This window comes from Empidonax traillii, unplaced genomic scaffold (genome assembly GCF_003031625.1).
Source record: "Empidonax traillii isolate 1590-97213 ecotype Southwest subspecies unplaced genomic scaffold, ASM303162v1 scaffold133:size1091145, whole genome shotgun sequence".
Classification (NCBI taxonomy): domain Eukaryota; kingdom Metazoa; phylum Chordata; class Aves; order Passeriformes; family Tyrannidae; genus Empidonax; species Empidonax traillii.
Genome location: NW_020955326.1, coordinates 916,724 through 939,934, shown reverse-complemented (window position 1 = coordinate 939,934; position 23,211 = coordinate 916,724). Strand labels below are relative to the sequence as shown.

The following is a 23,211-nucleotide window of genomic DNA, read 5'->3' as shown; positions in this document are numbered from 1 at the left end:
CCAGGATCATTTCCTTCACTTCCCAGGGAACAGGGTGAGGCTAACAGACCTGCAGTTGCCTGGATTCTACTTGTCCTTGAAAACAGAGTTGACACTTGCTTTCTTCAGTCCTTTGGAACCTCACCCATCAGCTTAAAACTTTCAAACATAATTGAGAGTGACCTCAAAATGACAAGGCCAGCTCTCACAGCACTCAGGATGGCATCTCTTCAGGTCCCATGAAAGTGTTTGGTCCAGTTTACTTAAAGATTTCTTTATCTGATCATCCTCACTCAGACTGAGTCTTTCTCAGTGGTCTCAGGCACCTGGGATTCCAGAAAGCATGTCCTACCCGTTAAGAGCAAGGTGCCAAGAAGGCACTTTGATCTTTTTGTGTCATTTTGCCACTTTCAGCAGCAGGCTGATGTTTTCCCTAGCCTGCCTGATGCTGCTCATGTACCTGTACAAGGCTTTTTCTTTGACCTTCCTGTCCCTCACCAGATTCAACTCCAGGTGGACTTTGGCTTTCCTAACCCCATTCCCGTTCACCCAAGTGGTGTTCCTGTATGAGGTGTGTACACGCACTTGATGTAGCCCCACTTCACCTCTGGTTGATTGCAAGATCTCTGTTGTCCACAATATCCTGCATCCTTTGCTTGAAAACCCTGACCACCACTTTCTTGCCCATTCAGAGGTCTCCACCTTCCTCTCTCATCATTCCTAGTTTAAGCCATCCTTTAGCAGATTGACCAGCTTCATGGCAAAGATGATTTTAACCCACATAATTTCAGGTGGATCCTGCACCTCTTCCCCATTAGTTCTTGATCCTCGTAGAAGGTTCTGTGGATATAAAGGCTGACGAGCTTTTGACACAATCTGCACTACCACTCCTTCATCTGCAGGATCCGTGTGCTGCTCCTCAAGTTCTCCCCTTTCACCAGCAGGATGAATGAGACACCACTTGGCTACCAGATACTGGGCAACACCCTGTGAGCCTTGCAGTCCATGCTTGGTACAATTCTGGTCTCTCCTGGCTATATTCATCGTGCCCCTATGGAAGAGCAGCTGAGGGTAACGGCTTGAGGGTCAGGTTACTACCAGCCTCCGTAATAGCTTTTCCATGGTATCCAGGACACAGGCTCTTGGCAAGCAGCAGACCTTGCCAGGTGACATATTGGGCTGGCAGAGGTGTCTTTGTCCCTGAAGCAGGAGTTTAACCCCATGTTCCTTACCCCATTCTTCCCATACTGCCACAGGACTCAGGCACAGAAGCTCAGAGGCCTCCTTGGACTGAGCTTCCTGTCCGTGTCTGCTGCCAGGGCTCAGAGCGTGCTCTGTGGATCAGGCACAGCAGAACTGTCCTCCTGGTGCTCAAGCTCACGGGCTCCCAGACTTTGCCACGTTCTGCATCACCATGTTCAGCTTGACAAGCTGAAGCTCTGTCTGCAGAGGTTCCTGGGGGTTCCTGCGTCTGCAGGAACTTGGAAGGGATGTGGTGCATCTCGTTTTCAGTATCCCTGATGTTGAACAGTCTGCTCACCTTCTCCCACAGCTTGTCTGCTTGATGAGACAGATCCTTTATTAGTGAACACTTAGAAGAATATAAAATGTGTTTTTGTTCTAAACCTGTTGGTTAGCAAAGCCAGCTTACAACAGACACACATTAGGAACTGGCAGATTCAGGAATATAGCACTCCATCATTTTATGTCTAGAGACTGTACGTGTGTAGTGTATTAATACCATGTATGTAACAGCCTGTGGTGTATGCATGCTACATATTAAAAGAGAACAGTAAATATAGACCTAAATAGGGTTTATGGTTGTCATGAACTTAGAAACAATTTTAATACTACAATAGCTGGATTTAGTATACAACATGGTTTTAAAAGCAAGTTTTAGGAAATTTTGTGTATTTTTAGGGTAAAGAGAAACATATTGCTCTGCTATACCTGAATGGGAACACTGTTGCATTAGAGGATAGCAAACAAAGGGTTATAGTATAGTGCACAGGAGAAGTGTGGAAAAATGACAGCTTGTTTGGGTCTGATTTTGATCAGAGATCTAGAAAAAGAAAAAAACAAGACATTAATGAAACATATGATTAATATTAAGCAGGAAAATTGTGAATAGAATTGAGAGCAATAAAATATGAAACAAGTAAGCAAGACCTCTGGAAACAGAGATATCTGACTGATAAACAAAACTTCAGTGCAATGAGTAGAAGCTGAAAGGCATGGAAAGAAATCCATGTGAAATGGACAAGTTGCCTGAAGCCCAGAAATCAGGGTAACTAATGGCTAGGAGAGTAGATTGGGATTTATGTGCCTGTTGCAATATTAAGATACGACTATGAAGGTAGCCTGGCAAAAAAGGAACACTACTAATCCTTCCCTGGAAGGCTCTTTGTGAAAGGCCTTACGGTAGTGATTCCCTTCTCTCTAGGTTTGCTATAAATGCCATGAAGGAGTTTTTTTTAAGGAAGGAAAAAACAAATTCCTAGTGAAGTTTTCTACTATTTTAGCATAAAAGCTTAAAAAAACCAATCCTGAAATATAGCGATGAGGCTATAATAAACAGGTGGGATGAATCCTTGTATGACATAAATCATTGCCTGTATTTCTTGTTTGCTTTGCAAGCTTTTAATTTTGATGGAAGACTTTTCTTTAATATTTATATCCTATGCTGCTGCCACCTGACTGGCAGTTGCTTGCTTTACCTATTACTTAGTAGTTTTCCCTGGTAGTTTTTTTACTTGCATCTTGATGATAAATGTTACGTTTTAGTGAGATATAACCAGTTAATGAAATCATAGAATGTTTTGCTACCTGGTACTGGAAACATGTGTGTGAAATGTCTGTAAGTTTTTATTTAATTTCTTAAATCAGTACCGGACACGTTTTTTTATTCCTTATTTGAATGTATATGGAACCCTGTAGGTTGCACTGTACTACTTAATTTACTCTTAAAAAAAAAAAATTTTTTTCTTTATCTCTTTAGAAGTATCTTTTCTTCCTGGGTCGTGACACCTGTTTGTGTTCAATGGGACAACGAATTCACTTTGTGGTTGACCCTCAGGGTTGGTGCTGCATGGGCCTAATTATCCTCGTCTGGCTGTACAATACAGTCTTCATTCCAAAGGTCATCCTTCTTCCTCACTATGAAGAGGGAAATATTTCATTTGTGGCAGTTTTGTGTAAGTAATTTCAACTTAACTGTTTTTTCTACTAGTAAAAGTAATATCTCTGGGCACTACTTAACATATATGAGAAATATAAAAAATTAAAAATAAGATGAAAGATAAAGACAATAAGATAAAGGATAAGAGTACTGGGATAGCTGAGAGGTATTCTCATTTTTGTGTTCTGAGAAGCTGAGACATTTCATTTCAAAGGTGTTATATCAGAACTTCTTTGTGTGGAAACTGGTGAAAAGCATTAATAGAGCTTTCACATCCTGTGCCTAGAACTTGGTGACAAGATTTCAGGTCCACGCCTCTTAGCGCTTGTCAGAATTTGGGGTGGTAGTACTGATGATGACTGGTAACAAACCGCGTTTTGTTAGTGTTGTCATACATCCCCGGGTGGGCCAGCTCATATGGGTTTTGCTGGGGAAAAGGTTTGTATTATGTCTGGAACCAACTTTAAAGTGAAGATGCACTATTGGAAATATCCTTCCACGTGGAGGCTTTGAGGTGTGGAATGATTGGTGCTCGTTTGATAGACAGTGGAGGAACTTCTTAAAAACAGTAGTATGGTATAGTGGCATCCTGCTGGTGCTATGAGGTCTGTTCACTGCTACCTTTTCCTCTCCCTTTTCAAGACTGGGGAGTACATAATGCTGTAGATTGTTTAGTACCAAAAATATGTCTGGAACTGAATGGGAAGGTTGAGTAATTTCCAACTCAGTGCTGGAGCATCTATATTTTTGATGTACCATGTAGTAGATACCCACACCTGAAAAAGACTAACAAATGCTTAATTTTTTTTTTTTTTTTTTTAGGTTATTACTTCTGCTCATTGTTTTGTATAGGTTCATTACTTAGAGCCTCAGTAGCAGATCCAGGAAAGCTACCTGAAAATCCAAAGATACCAATTACAGGTACATTAAGTTATTTCTCTATAATTGAAAAAAAGTTATTTTAATCTCCTCAAAATAATTAGGAATCAGTTTGACTTTGTGAGATTTGATGGAAACCACGAGCTGTCTCTGCTGCTAAAGTTAGTATGTCGCTATTTTTAACTTGTAAATTTCTAGCACTTTCCTTTACTTAGACACAAAGCTTCTTTTTCAAAACTTGTATTCCACCAGAAGTTCAGTTATGTAGGACTTTCTGCTAGGAAATATTTCCAAGGGAAGAATTTTTTTGTGTGTTCTTTCAAACATATTGTATATTTTGTGCAAAAATGCTTCTTTCTAGTTTAAGGTATCCCTTTGAATAACTCTCCAGTCTTTGCATGCTCCATTCAGCAGTGATACTTTATAGATCTTTCTGAAGATGGAACATTTAGACTAGATTGTGACGTTGATGTTTTGATTTGATGGGTGTTACACCAGGGATTTCGTACTTTTGAAAGTAGCGCTTTGGTTCTCTGCCATTCTTTAGGTTGACAGGAGGATACATTTTTGCGCATTATAAATTGTATTAAAAAAACGAGTTGGGGTGTTTCTGAACTCTGCTGGTAGCTACCCTTTTAATGAGTGACACCTTTGTGACACTGGATTTTTGGGAACAGATTGTAAATCAGTTTCCATCTGTCATTATTACTGGTTTGATGATCGCAGATATTGGGCTTCTTTACTTCCAATATTCAAATGCTATTTTGCAACCAGAAAGACCAGATTAGTGCTGCTTGCAGGTGGCTCAGAAGTGCTATATTTAACTTTATTTTGTTTACATAGGGACAGTGTTTTATGGTATAGAATTTCAGAATGCACCACTGTAAAAATTAAGCTTTTTTTGCTTTTTTGCCTTTTTTTTTTTTTTAACTCCTGGGTTTAAGAAATTTCTGTGCATCAAAAAAAGTTCATTTAGGCAGCAACAACCAGTCAAAGTATTTAAGTTTCTCAGTCATCCACCTATTTTCCTTAAAGATAGAAAATATATGCCTTTGTGACTGGAATGATTACATGTCGATGTGACTTGTTTTCCATGTAAAGATGAAATTTCTGAACATACCATTTGAATTTGAATTTTCCAGGAATTACTCCAATTTGGTTGGTGCAATTTGAGATAAATAAAAGCTCAGCAGTAGTAGCTCCTAGTGGTTTCAGCTGCTCAGTATTTCGAGAGATAAGCTTTTAAAGAATCTCACTTTGAGTCTTTAATAATAGTGTGTATTTGTAAATACAAACCTATTCTTTACCTGTTTTTTGATTGCCTTATGTGTAAAACTGCATGCGGTGAGATGCATGTTTTAAAATGCTTGCGGATTGAAGACACTCCTGAAGCCTTTGTTATGTACTGTATTTCAGCTAGCAGGCAGTAGCAGCATTTCCTCGGGAGGTTTTGAATGGCAGGGAGATTGTATCATGATTCTGTCTAGCAGATAGGTTTTTTCACAGTAGAAGTGTAAGAAAATAATTGTGTTACAGGCCTCCTTGTGTGAGTCACAGCTTTTGTGCTGTAATAATTGCTCTGTAGAACTATACAGGAAGAGAGAAGACTTCGAGAGGGAGACTGGCATAGAGTAGTAGTAATATCTTCCAGTTTAATTAAGGGCACAGTGGGAAAAAGTTTTTTATGTAGTGCTTATCCTTCTCACATCATAAGAAGATTTTTTTTTTTTAATTAGAATCACAAGCATACTGATTTATTATGAGCACACGGTACTGAGTTTAAATCTCTCTGGCATGTCTTACATTTTCACCTAGAACGAGAATATTGGGAGTTATGTAACAAATGCAACATGATGAGACCAAAGCGTTCGCACCATTGCAGTCGTTGTGGACATTGCGTGAGGAGGATGGATCACCACTGTCCATGGTAAAACCAGGACATTTGTTCTAATAATCTACTGTTGTTTCAGTGATTAATTTTGAAGTTCGTGGTTTTGACTGCTCCTCATTTGTCATATTTCTTTCCTTATATTGCTTAATGGTTTAGGCATTTAGAGCAGGGAAATAACAACTTTGATCTTTATTATGTCTATGAGTAAAATTGAACGTGAAAATAAACATTTCTGGAAGTAGTTCTGAGGTATGATTTCCAGTAAGGTATCAGTGACAAACTGCAGAGGACAGAATTGACATCAGGATCCCCCTGTGCTGATTTAACCATGTTTCAAACTGCATTTTTTGTCAATCACTACTTCAGAAAATAGTGCCAGTATAGTACTTCTGTCATTCTGGCTTAGCTTGGTAATGAAGTCTATGCCACTTCTTGTTTAAAATTGCATCCATGTAACTTCTGCGATGCAGACTATACCTAGATTTCAAAGGTTTTTAATCTTAATATAGCTAGAATCGTTATGATTCCTTTACTTCTTTGTGTTGGAGTATGAAGAAGGAGTTTCTGAATAGGGATGCTTGTGTTGTCTTCTGTTCCTTTGACTCATTCCCGTGTCATATTTTTTTACCATCAGGGTAACCTGTGATCACATTTGTTTCAAACCACTTGTTTGCCTTTCCAGATTTTGGAATACACAGTTCACAACCAGTGAAATGTGTTGAGTAGCCGAAGATAATATGTATTACTTTAAAAGTAATAAAAAAGACTTTAAAAAAACAGTTTTATGAGTTCAGTATTACTTAAAATTGCAGGAGTATCTCTGCTATATGAAAGTAAAGAGAAATGTGTCTGCTATTCTAAGCAGTGATCTCAGTAGTGCAGCCTACACTTCAAGTGGCAGTGCAATGGATCCAGTAGTTCATAAGGTTTGCTCCAAAAGTAATCATAAAGTCTCTTATTCACAGTATCATAACTTCAGTGTGAAAGTATTTGTATTTCTTCTTTATATATACACACTTTCTTTCTCTGCAGGATTAATAACTGTGTTGGTGAAGACAATCATTGGCTGTTTTTGCAGCTGTGTTTCTACACTCAGATCCTTAGTTCCTATACGCTGATACTTGATTTCTGCCATTACTACTACTTTTTGCCTCTGAAAAAAGAAAACTGGGTAAGAACCTGCTTTCTCTACAAAGAGAATAAATAGCTAGTATCTCAGTGCATTTGTTTTAGTATCTAGTTACTACATGTTTCTGCTGGCTCAGTTGTTGACAGTGGAGAGAGTTCAACTACATATATGTTATCAAGTAAGCAGACTGATTTATGGTAAGTAATAAAATATTTTTTCTGAAATGTGTATGATTCCTGTGTGTTAAAAACACAGTGTTAGTTTTCTCAGAAATCTGGGAAAAGAGGAAAACCAGGTTAGGTTTCTTTGGAAATGATAAGGAGTACTGAGAAGGAAAACAGTAACTTCTTTAGGTATATTCAAATTTTCTTTTACTTTCTCCAAAGTAAATTTATGCAGAGTATGTATCTATCCTAAAACCCTATATAAAAATGCTGATATTGTCAGAAAAAATGAGAGAAACATCAGATCGTTCTGCAAGGAGAAAAATATACATTGGTTTTGAAGCAGTATTTTGTGTTGCTTTGAAAAGGTTATGTGGGTTAAAAGAAATTTAAGTTTGGGTTGTTTTACTTGAATTATGTATAAACAGTTATCATATTTCCATATCTTATCATCAGTAAAGGGCAGTTGAACACACAAACAGAGAAAATGGACTTACAGATTGGAATAGATTAAAAATTATGGAATTTCTTCCATTTTGAAACTTAAGTTGTAAAGTCTCTGTTTCTGGTGCTCATTTATGTCTGTTATCTGTAATGTTCAGAATATTTAAGAAGTTTGCTTTAAAGTTGCCCAGTGCTTGAAAGTGCCAGAACAGCAAAGCTGGTACTCTTTCTTTTGAAGAAAATGCTCCAAGATCTTTCTTATGAAGAAGCGTAAAAACTACTACCAAAAATCTGAAATGGACCTTTTATTTGTGTGGAACTATAACACATGCAAGTACACCGTAAGACCCCAGCACCAGAGTTACAAGCTCACCAAGGGAGTTTTACTTTAAAAATGTTCAAGGCTCCAGCAATATCTCTGGATTATTAGAAGAGCTCTCAGTTCTTGCAACACCTTAAGAGGGCGTGCAGAGGAGAAAAGCTCCACATGTTTTCTCAGGTGATACTTTTACTGGTAGACTCAAGAGAAAGTTTAAAGGGTAACATACAACCAAAAGAAGCCATTCCATAAAGCATTGACTTAGCACATGCTAACCCATACAACTTAGTGAAAACCAACTCATCCAGTATACAGCTATCCCAAATATTAAGAAAGGAGATTAGAAGAAGAGAAAAAGAGAGAGATAAAAGGAAAGATGTAGCCCATTCTTAGATCCAGTGTAGGTCCAGCTACAGGAGCCTAGAAATGGTGGGTTCAAACATGTAGAGAGCATGTCTTTGGTTTTATCTGCTCTGGCCCCCTGTGGTCACCTCTCCCAGGTGGGATTTCTGGCCCACTAGGGCTGTGGAGCAGGGTGAGAGGCATTGCTCCCACTGTGTCATCCAGTTTAAGACTGGATTAGGGGCTCCAGAGTGCGGTATAGGCCGTTCTCCCGGCTTGCCTTTGGCTGACTGCTGCTCCAGGGTTGCCCAGTGAGTCTCCAGGAGCTGGCATGTGGGACAAGGCATGACCTCACCTCCATATTGTCTTGTCTTTCCTTCCCCACCATGACCTGAGTTATTCTGACCCAATATCATAAACAAGTGAAAAAAAACAAGTTTAAAACATGTTCAAAATTAGGTAACATTCCAGATGTTTTAAGTGAGGAGACTAAGATAATTTCAGATATTGATAGCGTGCTCTAAATTTTGTTGGGATTTTTTCCAAGGTGCAGCAGATTTTTTAATTCCATGTGGATGTGACACCCCAGCATACTCTCTGCTGGTGATGTCACACTCATCTTTCAAGGCTTCTGGAGACTGGCCTTTTGTTGTGGGTAAGGCAAGTCCCATTTTCCATACTAGAGTTTGTTATGTGATTTTGTATCCTAAATGATATAAAATAAGAATGTTAAACTTCATGAAAAATTCTGCTCCTGAAAAAAAATAATTTGTCAGAACTATGTCGTTTTGACATCAAATGAATGGGATCAGTGATAAAATTGGCATACTATTAGTTAAGTTTTTGGGCAAGCATCCTGCAAGATTCTTTTCATCTGTGTATATCAATTAAAGCTGAAGTTGCACAGCATTCCGGAGAGTGTTTCACAGAAGTGCTATTCTTTGTTGAAATTTTGGCTGTAACGAAGAGCTTACATATTCTGAATTGACAGGGACTAGTGTTTAGCACAGATTCAAAGAACTGAATAATTTTTTTTCTAAACAGCCATCTGGAATAAGCTTATTCTTGCTCATTAAAAATACTTGAGAGTTTTTTGGCAGTGTGCCCTCATCTTATCTTTTATTCTTTAGATATAAAATAGTACATAGGACAGAAGCTGTAGAATTAAAATTGCTTTCAGTGCTGTTGTGAAATAATAATTTTATTACAGTACTGATTAGTGCATTATGAAAATGTGATCACCGTGTTAGTACTTCCTTCTGAATTAAAACTTGTGTTTTTATTTTTAAAGGGTCAAGAAAGAAAAACATTTTTAATTAAGTACACTGAGGAAAGGGTGATAGCTTTAAAGGTAATGGAGGAAACCGTTTCTATAGAGATTCAATCTTTTAGCTTCACCTCTTACTGCAGAAAATTGTTTCGTAGTATTCTTGGCTCTTGTAATTGATACACTGCCAGAAAGATGGATTGTGATTGTTGCCTCTGTTTGTCCAGCAGGAGGAGTACAATTACTGCTGGAAATGAAGGAGATGGTAACTAAATTGTCTATGGGGGATCATAGAAGGAAAATATACAATTCAAATAAAATAGCATATTAGTTCCTCTCCTGGCTTTGGTGGTTTTCAGAGGCTAACTCTGGAACATTTTTAATTTTGCATCTTCATAAAAAGTATCGAAGCCTGACCTTATCTTTTAGGAAGTACTCAATCTTGTGACAACCAGCTAAGAATAAATACTAGTCTTCTCATAACTAAATAGTTGCTCTCTCCATGGCTGTGCAGGCACAGATTCTAGGCACAGCTGGTCAAATAGAAGTAAAAGTAAATGCTTTGGCAGTATATTTTACCTGGTTTATAGAAGGCTTTTAAACTTTTAAGTGAAAGAAATTATTCTGATACATTCTATTTGCTAGAAATTTTGCTAGAATGATTGTCATAGTAAAAACTCCTGACATACAAAAACTAAACCCTTTTGCTCTTTTATTTTCTTCCCATTTCTTCAGTTATTCAGTTTATAGTCTGAAAATATTGTCACCTAATCTTAAAGTGCTCTGAGCGTTATTGGTAGAGGGCAGAGTTAAAAACATTGGGGGTAGCATTCTGGCAATATCAGCCTACTGTGTCTGGGACTCAGCTCTCCCAATGCCAAATAAGCTAGGAAGTATTCATTAGACTTTTTGAAAAGATTTCTTGCAGTAGTGTTTATTTCAGTATTATGCATTAACTAATATTAATTAAAATCTGGAAATATGTATCATCCAAAGTCCATTTATGTTGTGAAGAGAATCTTTTGGAAACCTTTTTGTCTTGGAATCGTGAAAGGAAATACAGGATTTCAGAATTTAAAAAAACAAAAACCCAAAAAACCAGCATTTTCTTTCTTGTTGTGCACAACCAACCAATGCTCTCGTACAGTAGTTATAAAGACAGTATATGAATAATGAATTAAGTCTAGAAAGTAAATAGATGTCTGTAGAGAAAAGATAGGAAAGACTGAGAGGATAACATTTTGTTAAAACTTAATATATTAGTACTATAATTTTTGTGTAAAGATTGTATAGCCTTCTCTTAAAATCTGTTCTAGTCTGAAACTATTTCAGAATTAATGAAATAATTTAATGATATTGAACTCTATGTAGACAATAATTTTTGGAATCAGAGCACTATTCCCCTTTTTAGTTTAAAACAAATCTGTCATGAATCAGACTGGAAAGTTACTCATCTAGTAGAGCTGAAGTAGTCCAGAGTAAAAAAGTGCTTTACATAAACATCAGTCATTATTATTAATAAAAAGAGGCTTATTAAAATGCAGCTCATGTTCTGTGAATTAATTTTCTTTTTTTTAATTGACATGAATTTTCCCCCTTGGACCTCTCCTTCCTCTTTCTTCCTACAAAACCCGCAGTCTGTATTTTTTTACTTTGCTTTCTGGAGTCTGATAACCTAGCTTTGTTCTATATGCTATACTCTTTTTATAGTAGCTAAGTTGATAGTCTGACTTCATCACCAGACTGGGACTGACATCCTGGGTGTTTGTAACTGAGAAGAGACAAGCAGGTTAGCATGTATTACATGAAGTATTGTTCCCCAAGAGGTATCTTAGTATATTTTGTTGGTATATTAATTTTTGTGTGATACATATTTCATCAAAGAAGAAAGATTGAATAAATGAATCTTCCACTGCAACTTAAAAATTATGAAGGTGTTTTTTCACTTTGTCCCTTCTGGAACAGATACAATAATCTTGTGTTTCTTGCTGAGAGCTCTGTCCTGGGTACACTATGCTGTTTCTAAAGGAATACTATAAAAGCTTGAAAATAACAACTCAATACCGCAAATGGCAGGGACCTCTTACATGCTTTTGTGCTTTTTTTTAATGTTGTTGTTACTGTTAGTGGGATGAAGAAGAAAGCTGAATTTGGAAGCAGTGGTCATATATTTGAGTATGATCTTGAGCTGGACCCATCATTGGTTTTGACCCCTCTCCTGTATGGTAGCATAAGGCTGTAATAGCTGTTGTTCTAGTCAGTGGTAGCTTTTGTCATAGGGATCATCCATAATGGTGAGGCTCACAAATGAAGACTTGGCACATGTTCTGCTGTGGGGTTGAGGAAGGCTTATGTTTGTCACAGAGACTTGGTTTCTGTAGAATGTTTTGGTATTGCCCGTTAAGATAAAGATGCCAGACCTCATGGTTTGTAATACATTTCTCAACATAATCCTATAGACCTACACTTACTTTGTGACAAGTTTTTGTCATACATATTTCGATCCATTCTTATAGGTAGCTAAGAATCCTTGCAGTTTGACTGGATGGACAGAAGTAGCAGCTAAGGGGAACTTAAAAACCTGGAGAACAGGCAGCAGCCTGGGTGGAGCGCACGTCTGAGTGGTGTAGCAAATGCTAAGTAGAAAGGCAGCAACCCATGGGAACTGAAGTTTTGACAGAGCAGTTGGGCTGTGAAGTTGGCCTAAAGGAGAGGAGAAAGGGGCTACCAGAAGGGCAGCTCTCACATTGTTAAAACTGTGCATTTAGTATCTGTGCCAAGGCCACATATGTCAGCCTGGCCCAATGTAGAAAAAAGCTACTGTGGGATAAAAGCCTGTTTTGCCACAAGAGCTAATAGTTAGTGCATTGGTGATATCAGCTGATCTGTGCGTATTCTTTGTGGCTCAGTCTGAGTAGTTCTTCCGGTTAGCACCCCAAACTCCAAAATCACACTCATTACTCACACTGCACTGAGACTGATGAATCCTAAATGGTGTTTTGAACAAGAGGATTTGTTGAAAATACATTAAATGAGAGATCAGAAAATTATTGACTAGTCTTGCAGATTGATCAGTTATAGTTTGATTGGTTTTCTTAGATGGAAAAAAAAATGATTCTGTCAGTTCTAAGAAGGAATAGTGAAACCAAATTGGGTTAAGCTTTTATGTAAAGCTGCAACATCCCATATTATTACTATTATTATTATTATAGTATTGGTGGTGGTTTTATTTAAATTGATTTTTAAAATGGTCTTTTTTTCCTATTTTCATCTGGTTACGTGTTTCTGTTACAATGCAGAATTGCACAAGTAGTTCTGTTATTAAGGTCTGATAACCAAAAGACTCAATTTCTGCATATGCTTTGGTTTTCTATAGAAAAATGCTGTTATGTCACTACAGATAGCTAAGTGAGGGCCAAACATTGACTTTCAGGTCATCATTGCCTTTGATTTGCTAGGGTTGTATGATGGTTGGAAAAAAACATTGGTCATGTCACCTCTTCTCACTAGGAATTCAGCAACCCCCAGTTTTGTGCAGAAGATGCTTTCATCAAGGAGAAAAGAGGGAAGAAAGGGAGAAGGGAAAGAAGGTATCTTTCATCTAAGATACATGGAGGACAGGGAAAGATTAGGGACAAGCATGGCTTCACTAAAGACAAGTCCTGTCTGACCTCAGTGGCCTTCTGTGATGGAGTGACTGCATCAATGGGCAAGAGAAGGGCTACAGATGTCATTTATTTGGGCTTCTGTAAAGCCTTTGCCATAGTCCCCTACAATATTCTTCACTCTGCATTGGAGAGAGATGGATTTGATGAGTGGACTGTTAGACAAGTAAGAAGGTGGTTGTGCAGTTGCATCCAGAGGGAAATGATTCAGTGACCCAGAGTCGTGATGGGGCATCAGTGACAAGGGGTGTCCCTCAGAGAGCTGTAGTGGGACCAGTGTTAATATCTTCACTGATGACATACCTGAAGGGGTTGAGTGCACTCTCAGCAGATTTTGCAGATGACACCAGGCTGAGTGGTGCTGTTGACACACACCTGAAGGATGGGATGCCATTCAGAGGGACGTGGACAAGCTTGAGAAGTGGACCTATAGGAATCTCACGAGGTTTAGTAAGACCAAGAGCAAGTGCAGCACCTGGGTTGGGGTGCCAGACTGGGGCATGAATAGAGAGCAGCTTTGTTCAGAAGGTCTTGGATTAGAGGCTGGACATGAGCTGCTAATGTGCACTTGCAGCCCAGAAAGCGAGTTGTGTGCAGGGGTGCGTCAAAAGGGCTCTACCCAGGGAGAGAGAAATGAGTTGAGAACTTATGGGTAAGAATTAAGGGACAGGCTAATACTGGTGACCCTGTTGTTGGTGTTTACTACAGGCCACCTAATCAGGAGAAGGAAGTTGTTGAGACTTTCTGTGGGCAGCTGGAAATATCCTCATGGTCACAAGCCTTTTGTCTCCTGGGGAGCTTCAACCACCCTGGTATTTGTTGGAGAGACAGTATGGCTTGGCACATGCAGTCCAGGAAGTTCCCAGAGATAACTTTTTGATAGTAGTGATGGAAGAGCCAAAGAGAAGAGGTGTGTTGCTGGACGTTGCACTAACAAACCAAGAGAGACTGGTTGAAGACATAAAGGTTGGGGGTAGCCTTGCTTCCAGCCTTCCACTTGAGATGGTGGAACTCAGGATCATGCGTGGAGGAAGCAAAGCAGTAAGCAGGACTAGAACCCTAAACCATGTCTACAAAGACATGCTTAGAGAAATCCCACAGGATAGGGCTCTAGAAGAGAAGGGGGTTCAAAAAAGCTGGTCAGTATTCAGCATTGCTTCCTCCAGACTCAAGACCAGTGTATCCCTATGAGCAAGAAATGAAGCAACCTGGCAGGAGACCTGCATGGATGAGCAGAGAGCATCTAGCGAATCTCAAAACAAGAAAGAAATTTATGGGATATGGGAAAAGAGATCATATGGGAGGACTGTAGGAACATCAGCAGGGTATGAAGGGATGTGACGAGGAAAACCAAGGTCCCCTGGAATTGAGTCTGTCAAGGGATACCAAGAATAAAAAGAAGGGCTTCTACAAGTATGTCAACAGCAAAAGGAAATTAAGGAAAGTGTGGGGCCACTGCTGAATCAGATGGGTGTCGTGGTGGTGGAAGATATAGAAGAGGTGGAATTACTGAATGCTGCCTTTGCTTCAGTCTTTACTGCTGAGGCCATCCCTTAGGAATCCTAGACCTTGGCGTTAAGAGAGAAAGGCCAGAGAAAGGAATACTCCCGCTTGGTCATAGAAGGTTGGATTAGAGATCGACTAGGGAGACTTAACACCCATAAATCCATGGGCCCTGACGGGATGCACCCATGGGTGCTGAAGGAGCTGGCACATGTTGTTGCTAAGTCACTCTGCACAATCTTTGAAAAATCATGGAGAAGGGAGAGGTGCCTGGTGACTGGAGAAAAGCCAGTGTTACTCCCGTCTTCAAAAAGGACACAAAGAAGGATTGGGGAAACTATCAGCCAGTCAGCCTTCCCTTAGTCTCTGGAAAGGTGATGGAACAAATCATTTCGGTGGTCATCACCAAGCATGTAAAAGAAGAGAAGGTCATCAGGAGTGGTCAGCATGGATACACTAAGAAGAAATCATGCTGGATTTGTGTGATGGCATGGCAGGATGGATGACAAGGCAAGAGCAGTGAATGTTGTCTACCTTGACTTCTCTACCTTTTGACACTGTCTCCCAGGACATCCTCTCTCTTACGAGGAGGGACTGCGGGAGCTGGGCCTGTGTAGAGAAGAGAAGACTGAAAGGGGATCTCATCAATACATGTAAATATCTCAAAGGCAGGTGTCAAGAGGATGGTTGTGGAGTTTCCCTCTTCAGGGTGTTCAAAACCTGTCTAGATGTGCAACTCCAGAGGACCCTTCCAACCAGAGCAATTCTGTGATTCTGTGAACTGGGTTGTTCAGCCTGGAAAAGAGAAGGCTTTGGGGTGATTTACTTGGAGCCTTCCATTACCTGAATGGAACCTACAAGAAAGATGGAGAGGGACTATTTACAAAAGATGGAGTGGCATGACAAGAGAGAATGGATTCAAACTGAAAGAGAGGCGATTGAGATTGCATATTAGGAAGAAATTCTTTACTCAGAGGATCAGGACACAATGGAGCAGCTTGCTAAGGGAATTTGTGGATGGCCATTGCTGGCAGCATTTAAAGCTGGGTTTGATGGAGCTCTGAGCAGCCTGCTCTAGTGAAAGGTGTTCTGCAGGGATGTTGGGACTAGCTGATCTTTAATATCCCTTCCAACCCAGGCCATTCTGTGATTCTATGATTTTGTGATCCTCAGTATGAAAGGTCTTTCCTTTTCTGTGCCGCTAGTTTTAACAAACATTAGAAGGAACAGATGAAAATGCAACTTCTCTTCTTTGCACTAGGATTTTCTGTTGTCATGTGTTGGGTGATGTATCTTTTTCATGCTGAAGGTGATTTTCAAGAGAAGGAGCTCTTCTAACAGAGTTGCAGGGGGTGCTGATGTGGGAGTGTGTGTGATGCCAGATCCAGAACGTAACTTTGCTGTTGGCACTCTTCTCTTACATTTCGGTGTTTCCTGTGAAGTTGGGTTTGAATATGTCAAAACATACCTGATATGATAAAACAACTTAACTATGAAGCTATAAACTACTAGTAGAAGCTGTGTCTTACCTTGCTTTTGTTTAAAGCTTTTATGGGTTAATGGAAAGGGAAATAAGATTAGTATGACTGCTTTTATTTTGAGTTGATTTGACTTTGAATTAGCTCATTAACTGAGTAAGAAGGGCTAAAAACATGAAAATAAATAATGTATTTTCTACAGCAGTAAGAAAGGCTGTAACAAGGGAGGGGGAGAGGGGATGCACCATTGCAATAGTTCAGAAGAGACTGTTGGAGAGAGCTTGTTATTTTGCGTGGTTAACTAGTGATTTGTATGTGTTCATTAAATTTTGACTTTCTTCACAGCTTTAGTAGGCAGTATAACTGTTTTTCCTGGGTTATATTTTGAACTTTCATGGAAATAATTTAAACGAAAAATCAGATTTTTTGCTAAACATAGTTTGCTTTAACTGTTTTCCATTTTAAGAAGCCCAGTATCTAAAAATTGCTCCTCCTCAAGTCCTACTGGTTGAACATAAATAAGGAAAGTTCAAAAGCAGTGCTGTGGGTTGTTTTGTTTTGAGTTTTTTTTTCATTCAGTTTACTTTTATATTCTGGTTGTAATTTAAAGTTTACTTGAAAGATTTTAATAGTTTCCTGCTGTGATCAAGCTTTTGTAAGTGGAAAAACAGATGTGTATACTCAAAAGAGAGCCTTGAAAATGTAATTTTAACTTACAAAAAAGAGAATGGGTGTGTTAACCCATTATCCAAGGATAAGCTGTGTGCAAATGTTTTTCTGTGATAAAAATAAGGTGTTTTATCCTTTCCAGTGCAGCTGATCCAATATATCCCTATTTTCCTGTACCCTGAAGCATCTTTATTGCGCACTCCTATCCAGTTACAGTAATGCATTCAAGGCCAAAATATAAAAAGTGAAGATAAGTTTATGTTGGATAATAGGCAGCATTGCAATGAGAACAATCCAATACACATACTTTGATTTTGTAGGTACCATCTTCAAGAGTAAAGCTTGAAATGCTGTTTTTTTAATTACAGAAGAGGTGATGTAAAAATGAAATGTACTGTGGCTGGTAGCTGAGGCATAGGAGTCTTAATAAATGAGACTGTTTAACAGAGTGGTTTTCCTAGGTTATGCAGCTTGTGTGTAGCAATCTGGCACAGTTTGAAATGGAAGATTCAGGAATAACCCACCTGAGCTTGATCTATTTGGGAAACTTTAAATACTTGAAGAAGTTTTGTTTAACAGTCTAGCAAAATAAAACCCAACTGTTCACATGTATAAACAAAACCTTTTTGTTTTCTACTTCTAATACATAAATACATCGATTTGCAGTGTAGCTCAAAATTAAATATTTACTTTCTGTTGTAAGTCTTGGAGAACACACCTTTCTTATCTAGTATTTCCACTTGGTTCAAAGACTTTAATTAATTTGTAACTGCTAAAGTTGCTCTCCTTTCTGTCTTGTTCTAGGATGTTTTTATATTTAGACATGAACTTGCTCTCCTAAGAATATCTGCCTTCATGGGTCTAATAATGTTAGGTGGAATAAGTCGACTCTTTTACACGCAGCTAATGGGTATTTTCACTGTAAGTATCTCAATTTAGAACTATATATAAATTTTATTTTCAGTACAATTAATAAAAACAGAAAAACAGATTACATCTAAGGGAAGAATATAAAACCACTCGGACTGTGAGGTGCCTTTTTGGTATGTGGTCTGTAAAGACTCTTGACACCAAGAAGTCTTAAGAAGCTTTCTAACAAACAAGTATCTAGTAAGTCTGTCTATCAAGTAAATTTCCTGATTTGTGTTAGTAAAATAAATCATGTGTCTGGTCTGAATTACGTGACAGTGAGGCCCACTGATAAGTCATACATTCTAAGAATACATAATTCTTGTAAAGTATTTTAATAAATATGCTTGTGTTCATATCTCTTTAGTTGTTTAACTGGGGAGTGTAAAAATGTGCAATTTACAGTCCAAATGCATATTCTATATTTAAAGGTACCGAAAAAAATCCTTTGCATGGAAGAATTTTCCAGATAGATGAATTTGGTAATGTAATAAATACGTACAAGAAACTTAACTTTTTTTAGTGTAATATCCTGTTCTGTATGTTAGAAGTTAATAACTTCCAGCAGATTTTTTAAAGTTATCTTGTGAATCCATATAAATGTTTAAAATACAGCAGTGTTGAACAGAGAGAGGACATTAGTTGGATCTGTACATGTCTGAAAGGATGGTCTTTTTTTTTGAAGACAGTAAAGTACATGATGACAGCATCTTTCTGACTAAAACTGATGGAGATCTTCTTGAAATTTTATTTTGGAATTATGAAGGTTTGCACACTATTAACCTTTGAAGGTACATAATGTAAAACCTTCCAACTGTATTCTGTAAATAATTTGTATGAAATAAAGGACAAAAATTACTGTATAGTTTTTCCTTCTGTTAGATAAAACATTAATATTGCTTTTTTTGCTTTATTGTATTACCTTTGCATAAGTTTACTGCCTTTTGTTCTTTCTGTGTCTGTAGCTATGCTGTGTATTATTTTTGCCATTCCCCAGCTGGGTGCTCTACCAGATCGCTTTCTGCGCTTTCTCCCAATGCCCAGGTCAACAGATTTATGTTTGTGCACCTTTACTGTGTGCCTGATTTCTGTTCCAAGGTCTTGCTGACAGGTTCTCTCCTTGTTTAAATGCAGGCATACCACCTTTCTGTCTGCATCCTCTAGAGTTCGGATATTTTTCTAAATCACTGCTATGCCTTGTTGGGTGCCTAGCTGAAGTGGTATAGACCTCTGAATTCTGTTCACTGTCACTCCCAGTAATGGGAGAGACAGAAACTCAAGGAACCTAATTGTTGTGATACTGAAATATGGATGTCTTTTTAATTTCTGTTAAATGGATATATATGAAGAGGAACAAAAGGCCTGTGTGATCACTACTACACTAAACCACACAAATGATACAGAAGAACACAAGGAACACACCCTAAGTCTGTCATTCTTTTCTGTGGGCTGCCAAAAGCTAGACTTAATTTTATCAATGACCATGGGCATCCATTCAGGTACTATTACTATGGGCTGCCAAAAGCTAGACTTATCAATGACCATGGGCATCCATTCAGGTACTATTACTATATGTGAAGTAAAAACGTCTCAGAATGAACCTGTTTCTGTCAGATATACCTGAAACCTGGAACATTTCTGTTCTGACACAGGATACCAATTGTGCTGCCTCTGCAACAGGCATGAATACCAATAATAAGCCAGTTGTTACTTTACCGTCCTGAGCCTTAACACCATCAGGTTTTTGCTACCAGTGCATGGTTATAAACTGCTCTAAAGCCCTTTCTTTCTGTTTTGGTTGTATAATACACTGTGAAGGACATCATGTTCACTTACAGAGCTGGCAACTACACTGGAACAGGTGTGGGCTAATAGCATTTTCAAGTCCAGCCCCATTTTTTTTTGTGCTCAAATCGTAATTCTGAGGGTTGTTTAGCTGCAGTATGCCTGGATACTCTCTTTTGTTGTCTTTGCCAATGTGAAACAAACATACTGTGATAATGGTTGGTATGGATGGTCTATGAGAGACAGATGCTGGCAAGTACAGAACTGCATTAAGGCCTCGCACTGCACCCTACCTGCCTGCCAGTAGCAGAAGGGCTATTGTACTTGTCTCATATAGACAAGTTTTGGGGTTTGTTGAGATTTCTGGGGAAGTAGAAATCCGTTACTGGGATCTCCAAATACTAATTCATTCACACCATGTTGCATTGATTCATTGAAGAATGTAGGTCGTGTAGTCCATCGCACACCCAAAGCATTTCCATACCAGGAACACAGTCATCTTTTCCCTTTTCATTCCATGCTTCATGAATATAGAATTGGCAGGAATAAACAGTACAGTCACTTTGAGGAAATCTGCTTGGCAAGAACTAGTCAGACTTCAAACGAACAAAGCAAGTCTGTTTGTTGAGGTTGTGCTTAGTCTGCAAGTAGTGTCAGAAAATCTTTCTGTACAAATGATGTTTGATTGCCAGGATTTTAGTATGGAGACTTGCTTCATCCTTAAGCACTAACAGCTTTGGCTAGCCAGTGGAAAAGTCAGAGAAGAGGGCAGTAGATCAGTAAGTTCTTTGCAGGCTCCTGAAATACATGCCTGTGGTGTGTAAATAGGGAAACAAAGAATCTTGGTATACCCACCCACAGTGCTGAGCTCACTGAGCGTGGAAGACATTCAAGTCCTGTAGAAACAGTGAACCACGGTCACTAAGAAGCAGTGATGTTTCTACTGTGTACTGTTCTGGAGTTCCTGTTCAGCATCTAACCTTCCTGTATAAATTAAACAAATTGTATATGAAATGAGATCTATTTTAAATACTACATTAATTATGAAATTAACTTAGTATAAGGTGCAGATCAAAATTTAACAGAACACAGTCACTAAAGTGTAATAGTGCAGATGAGGTTAATTTGAAAGAAACTCAAAATGCTTGAAGGCGTGTTTATGCACATTTAAAGTAGTAATGTTTGTTAAAATATTCGTTGCTCCATTGCTGCTCTTAAGAGCATTAATTTCAGTGGTTGGTAAAGCTACCTGGAGATGTGTGCAAGAGAGCTGGACAAGAATATGGGCCTTTTGAAAAAGGCTAAGCAACTTTTTCTTGTGCTTGTGCAGGAGAACAGGTAATACACATTTTCCTGGTTTATGCTCTATGCCTGTGTTTGCAGTTCAGCATAAACCAAGATCACAGCTCCTGGGTAAAAGCTATTTTTTAACAGTAGCAATAATCAACATTGCAGCTCTGTGATCTCGAGTTTGGCTTTTACACATAGAATGTTCTTAAAGCTGTGCTGCTTCAGAAGGTGATGAATAGGCCAAGTAACTTGCCACACAGTGATTTCTCAGCATACTTTTACCACCTCTGTTATTGTGGTATCACTGTTAGGGTATCATTAGCTTAAGGCTATTCATGACTCATTTGGAGGTCCAGGAAGCCAAAGAGCAAAGGAGGTGACTTCCTACAATGAGAGAAGAACAGCTGGTTGGCAAAAACTGTCCTTAGAGGAACTTTTGACATGAATTGTTCCGATGAAGAGGGGAGCAGCTGAGGTGGCCTCTGTATACGGGATTAGTGCTTTCTCCCTAGAAACTAGCATATGTGAAACACACTTCTAGCAGAAGCGGCACATGGTTCTTTTCATCCTCCTTCTCCAGTTGCTTTCCCCAAGCTCTATGTGTCTCCGGTTTTGTCATCATCCTGAATTTTAACACTACTTCCAGCATCTACCTGACATTCCTCTTGGGAAATTTTATTTGGATTCTTTGGAAATAGAAGTATCTAGGTTCTGTTTCATAGGGAGAAATTTAAAATCCTAATTTAGGAACTCTAGGATCCTGAGATGATACTCTTCTTAAAATCTCTGCGTAACAATTAGTCTTCTTACTTAAAATTTTTGAGTTTCTAGAGAACTGGATAGAAGAAATCTGTTTTACCTGTGAATAAAACACTGTCTAATGTAATGATCATGTATATATGTTAAAGGCCTGGTTGTCTTATATGCTTGTTACTTGCTTTACCAGCCCTCTATTTCCTTTCATTCCTTGTAGTGCAATTTTGAATTTTATGTCCCTTAACTGGAAATGAGCCTGTATTCTTATATTCTCAGGCAGCATGATCTTTTGTAATGATTTTGTTTGAAATGGCATAGAAGAAAACTTAGCATAAAACTTGAGTAAAACAGACAAAAACCCTAAAACATATCACAAAGAATTTTGGGAATTGCACCCTAGAAAAACTAGATGGTCTACTGAGAGGAACAGTTTTAAAAATTATTGTTACCCTTTACTTCAGACCTCTCCTAGCTGCTTGTACTCCACAAGCAATTATTTATCTTTTGCCTCAATCACTACAGAATAACAAGATAGCTCTAGTATAGACACTTTAAAACTCCATGAACGTAGAGAAGTGCTTTTTTATTGGTGGTTGGTCATAAGTAGTAAAAGTATGATTTGTAGGTAAATGATAAGTCTGTCCATTACAGAAAGTTTTAAAATTCTCCACAAAAAAAATCCAAACTCTCTGTCTTGTGCAACTGCTGCCCACACCTATTAGTGACATTGTATTGCAGTGGAAAATGCAAAGTTTATCTAGAAAACAGTATTTTGCACTTACGCTTCAAGAAAGTATTGAGAAGGATGTATCTGTTTTAATCATTTTAATTCCAGTTACTTTTTTTATGAAGGTATATGAAATAACGAAATTTATTGGGAAGTTAAATCAAATAGTACCCAAAAACTTGCTTGCTTTCTCAAGACTTATTTTCTTGACATGTGTTTTTTAGTAATTCCTCTCTCATTTTTACATGTAACAGATGTTTGTTTTCCTAAAAAAAAGCATGACTAACCTATTTGCTCATTTACTCATGGGAAAAGGCATAGAAAACTCACCTAGGAAAAAGGTTTCTTTTATCATCCTCAGATTGTTTCTGATGTATGATTGCTGGAGCTAAGGAGCTCTTTTGAAAAGAGTTTTGTTTTCCTGCTTTTTAAAAAAGGTGAAACTATCAGGATGTTCACGTGTATAGATTAGCAGACAAGCCCCTGGTATTTGCATTTCTTTCACTCATATTCCATTGTTGCCTTAAGAAACTACTTCTATATGCCTTTCACATCACTTCAGCAGTAAAATGATAATAAAAACCAGTTTTTCTAATTTATACTGTAAGATTCTGATATTGTTTATGTTTGATCTATGATGTATTACTATAATGGCCAGTCTCTTCGCGAACGAAGAACCAGGGAAGGTCTTTACACCTTCCAGCCTGCGCATTGGATTTTTTAGGTGAGACACAGTGTGCACGGAACTGAGCCCACCCTTTAATCCTGAGGTTCATCTGCCGGGGCCAAGCACGCTTGGACGGTGGCAGCGAGGTCCTCAGGACGTAGATGGATTGC

General features: G+C 38.4%; 1 protein-coding gene across 6 annotated transcripts in view; it reads left to right on the top strand.

The window, feature by feature from the left end:
- Positions 1 to 23,211, top strand: part of ZDHHC21 (zinc finger DHHC-type containing 21) — a 49,067-nt gene that overhangs the window by 3,228 nt on the left and 22,628 nt on the right. For 4 of the 6 annotated variants that reach the window (XM_027883741.1, XM_027883744.1, XM_027883745.1 and 1 more), the window contains 5 exons: positions 2,978 to 3,173; positions 3,980 to 4,078; positions 5,852 to 5,963; positions 6,960 to 7,098; positions 17,712 to 17,828. In XM_027883741.1, the coding sequence (XP_027739542.1) occupies positions 2,978 to 3,173; positions 3,980 to 4,078; positions 5,852 to 5,963; positions 6,960 to 7,098; positions 17,712 to 17,828 (663 nt within the window). The remainder of the gene's footprint in view (positions 1 to 2,977; positions 3,174 to 3,979; positions 4,079 to 5,851; positions 5,964 to 6,959; positions 7,099 to 17,711; positions 17,829 to 23,211) is intronic. The other 2 variants (XM_027883743.1, XM_027883746.1) reach the window with 2 other exon arrangements.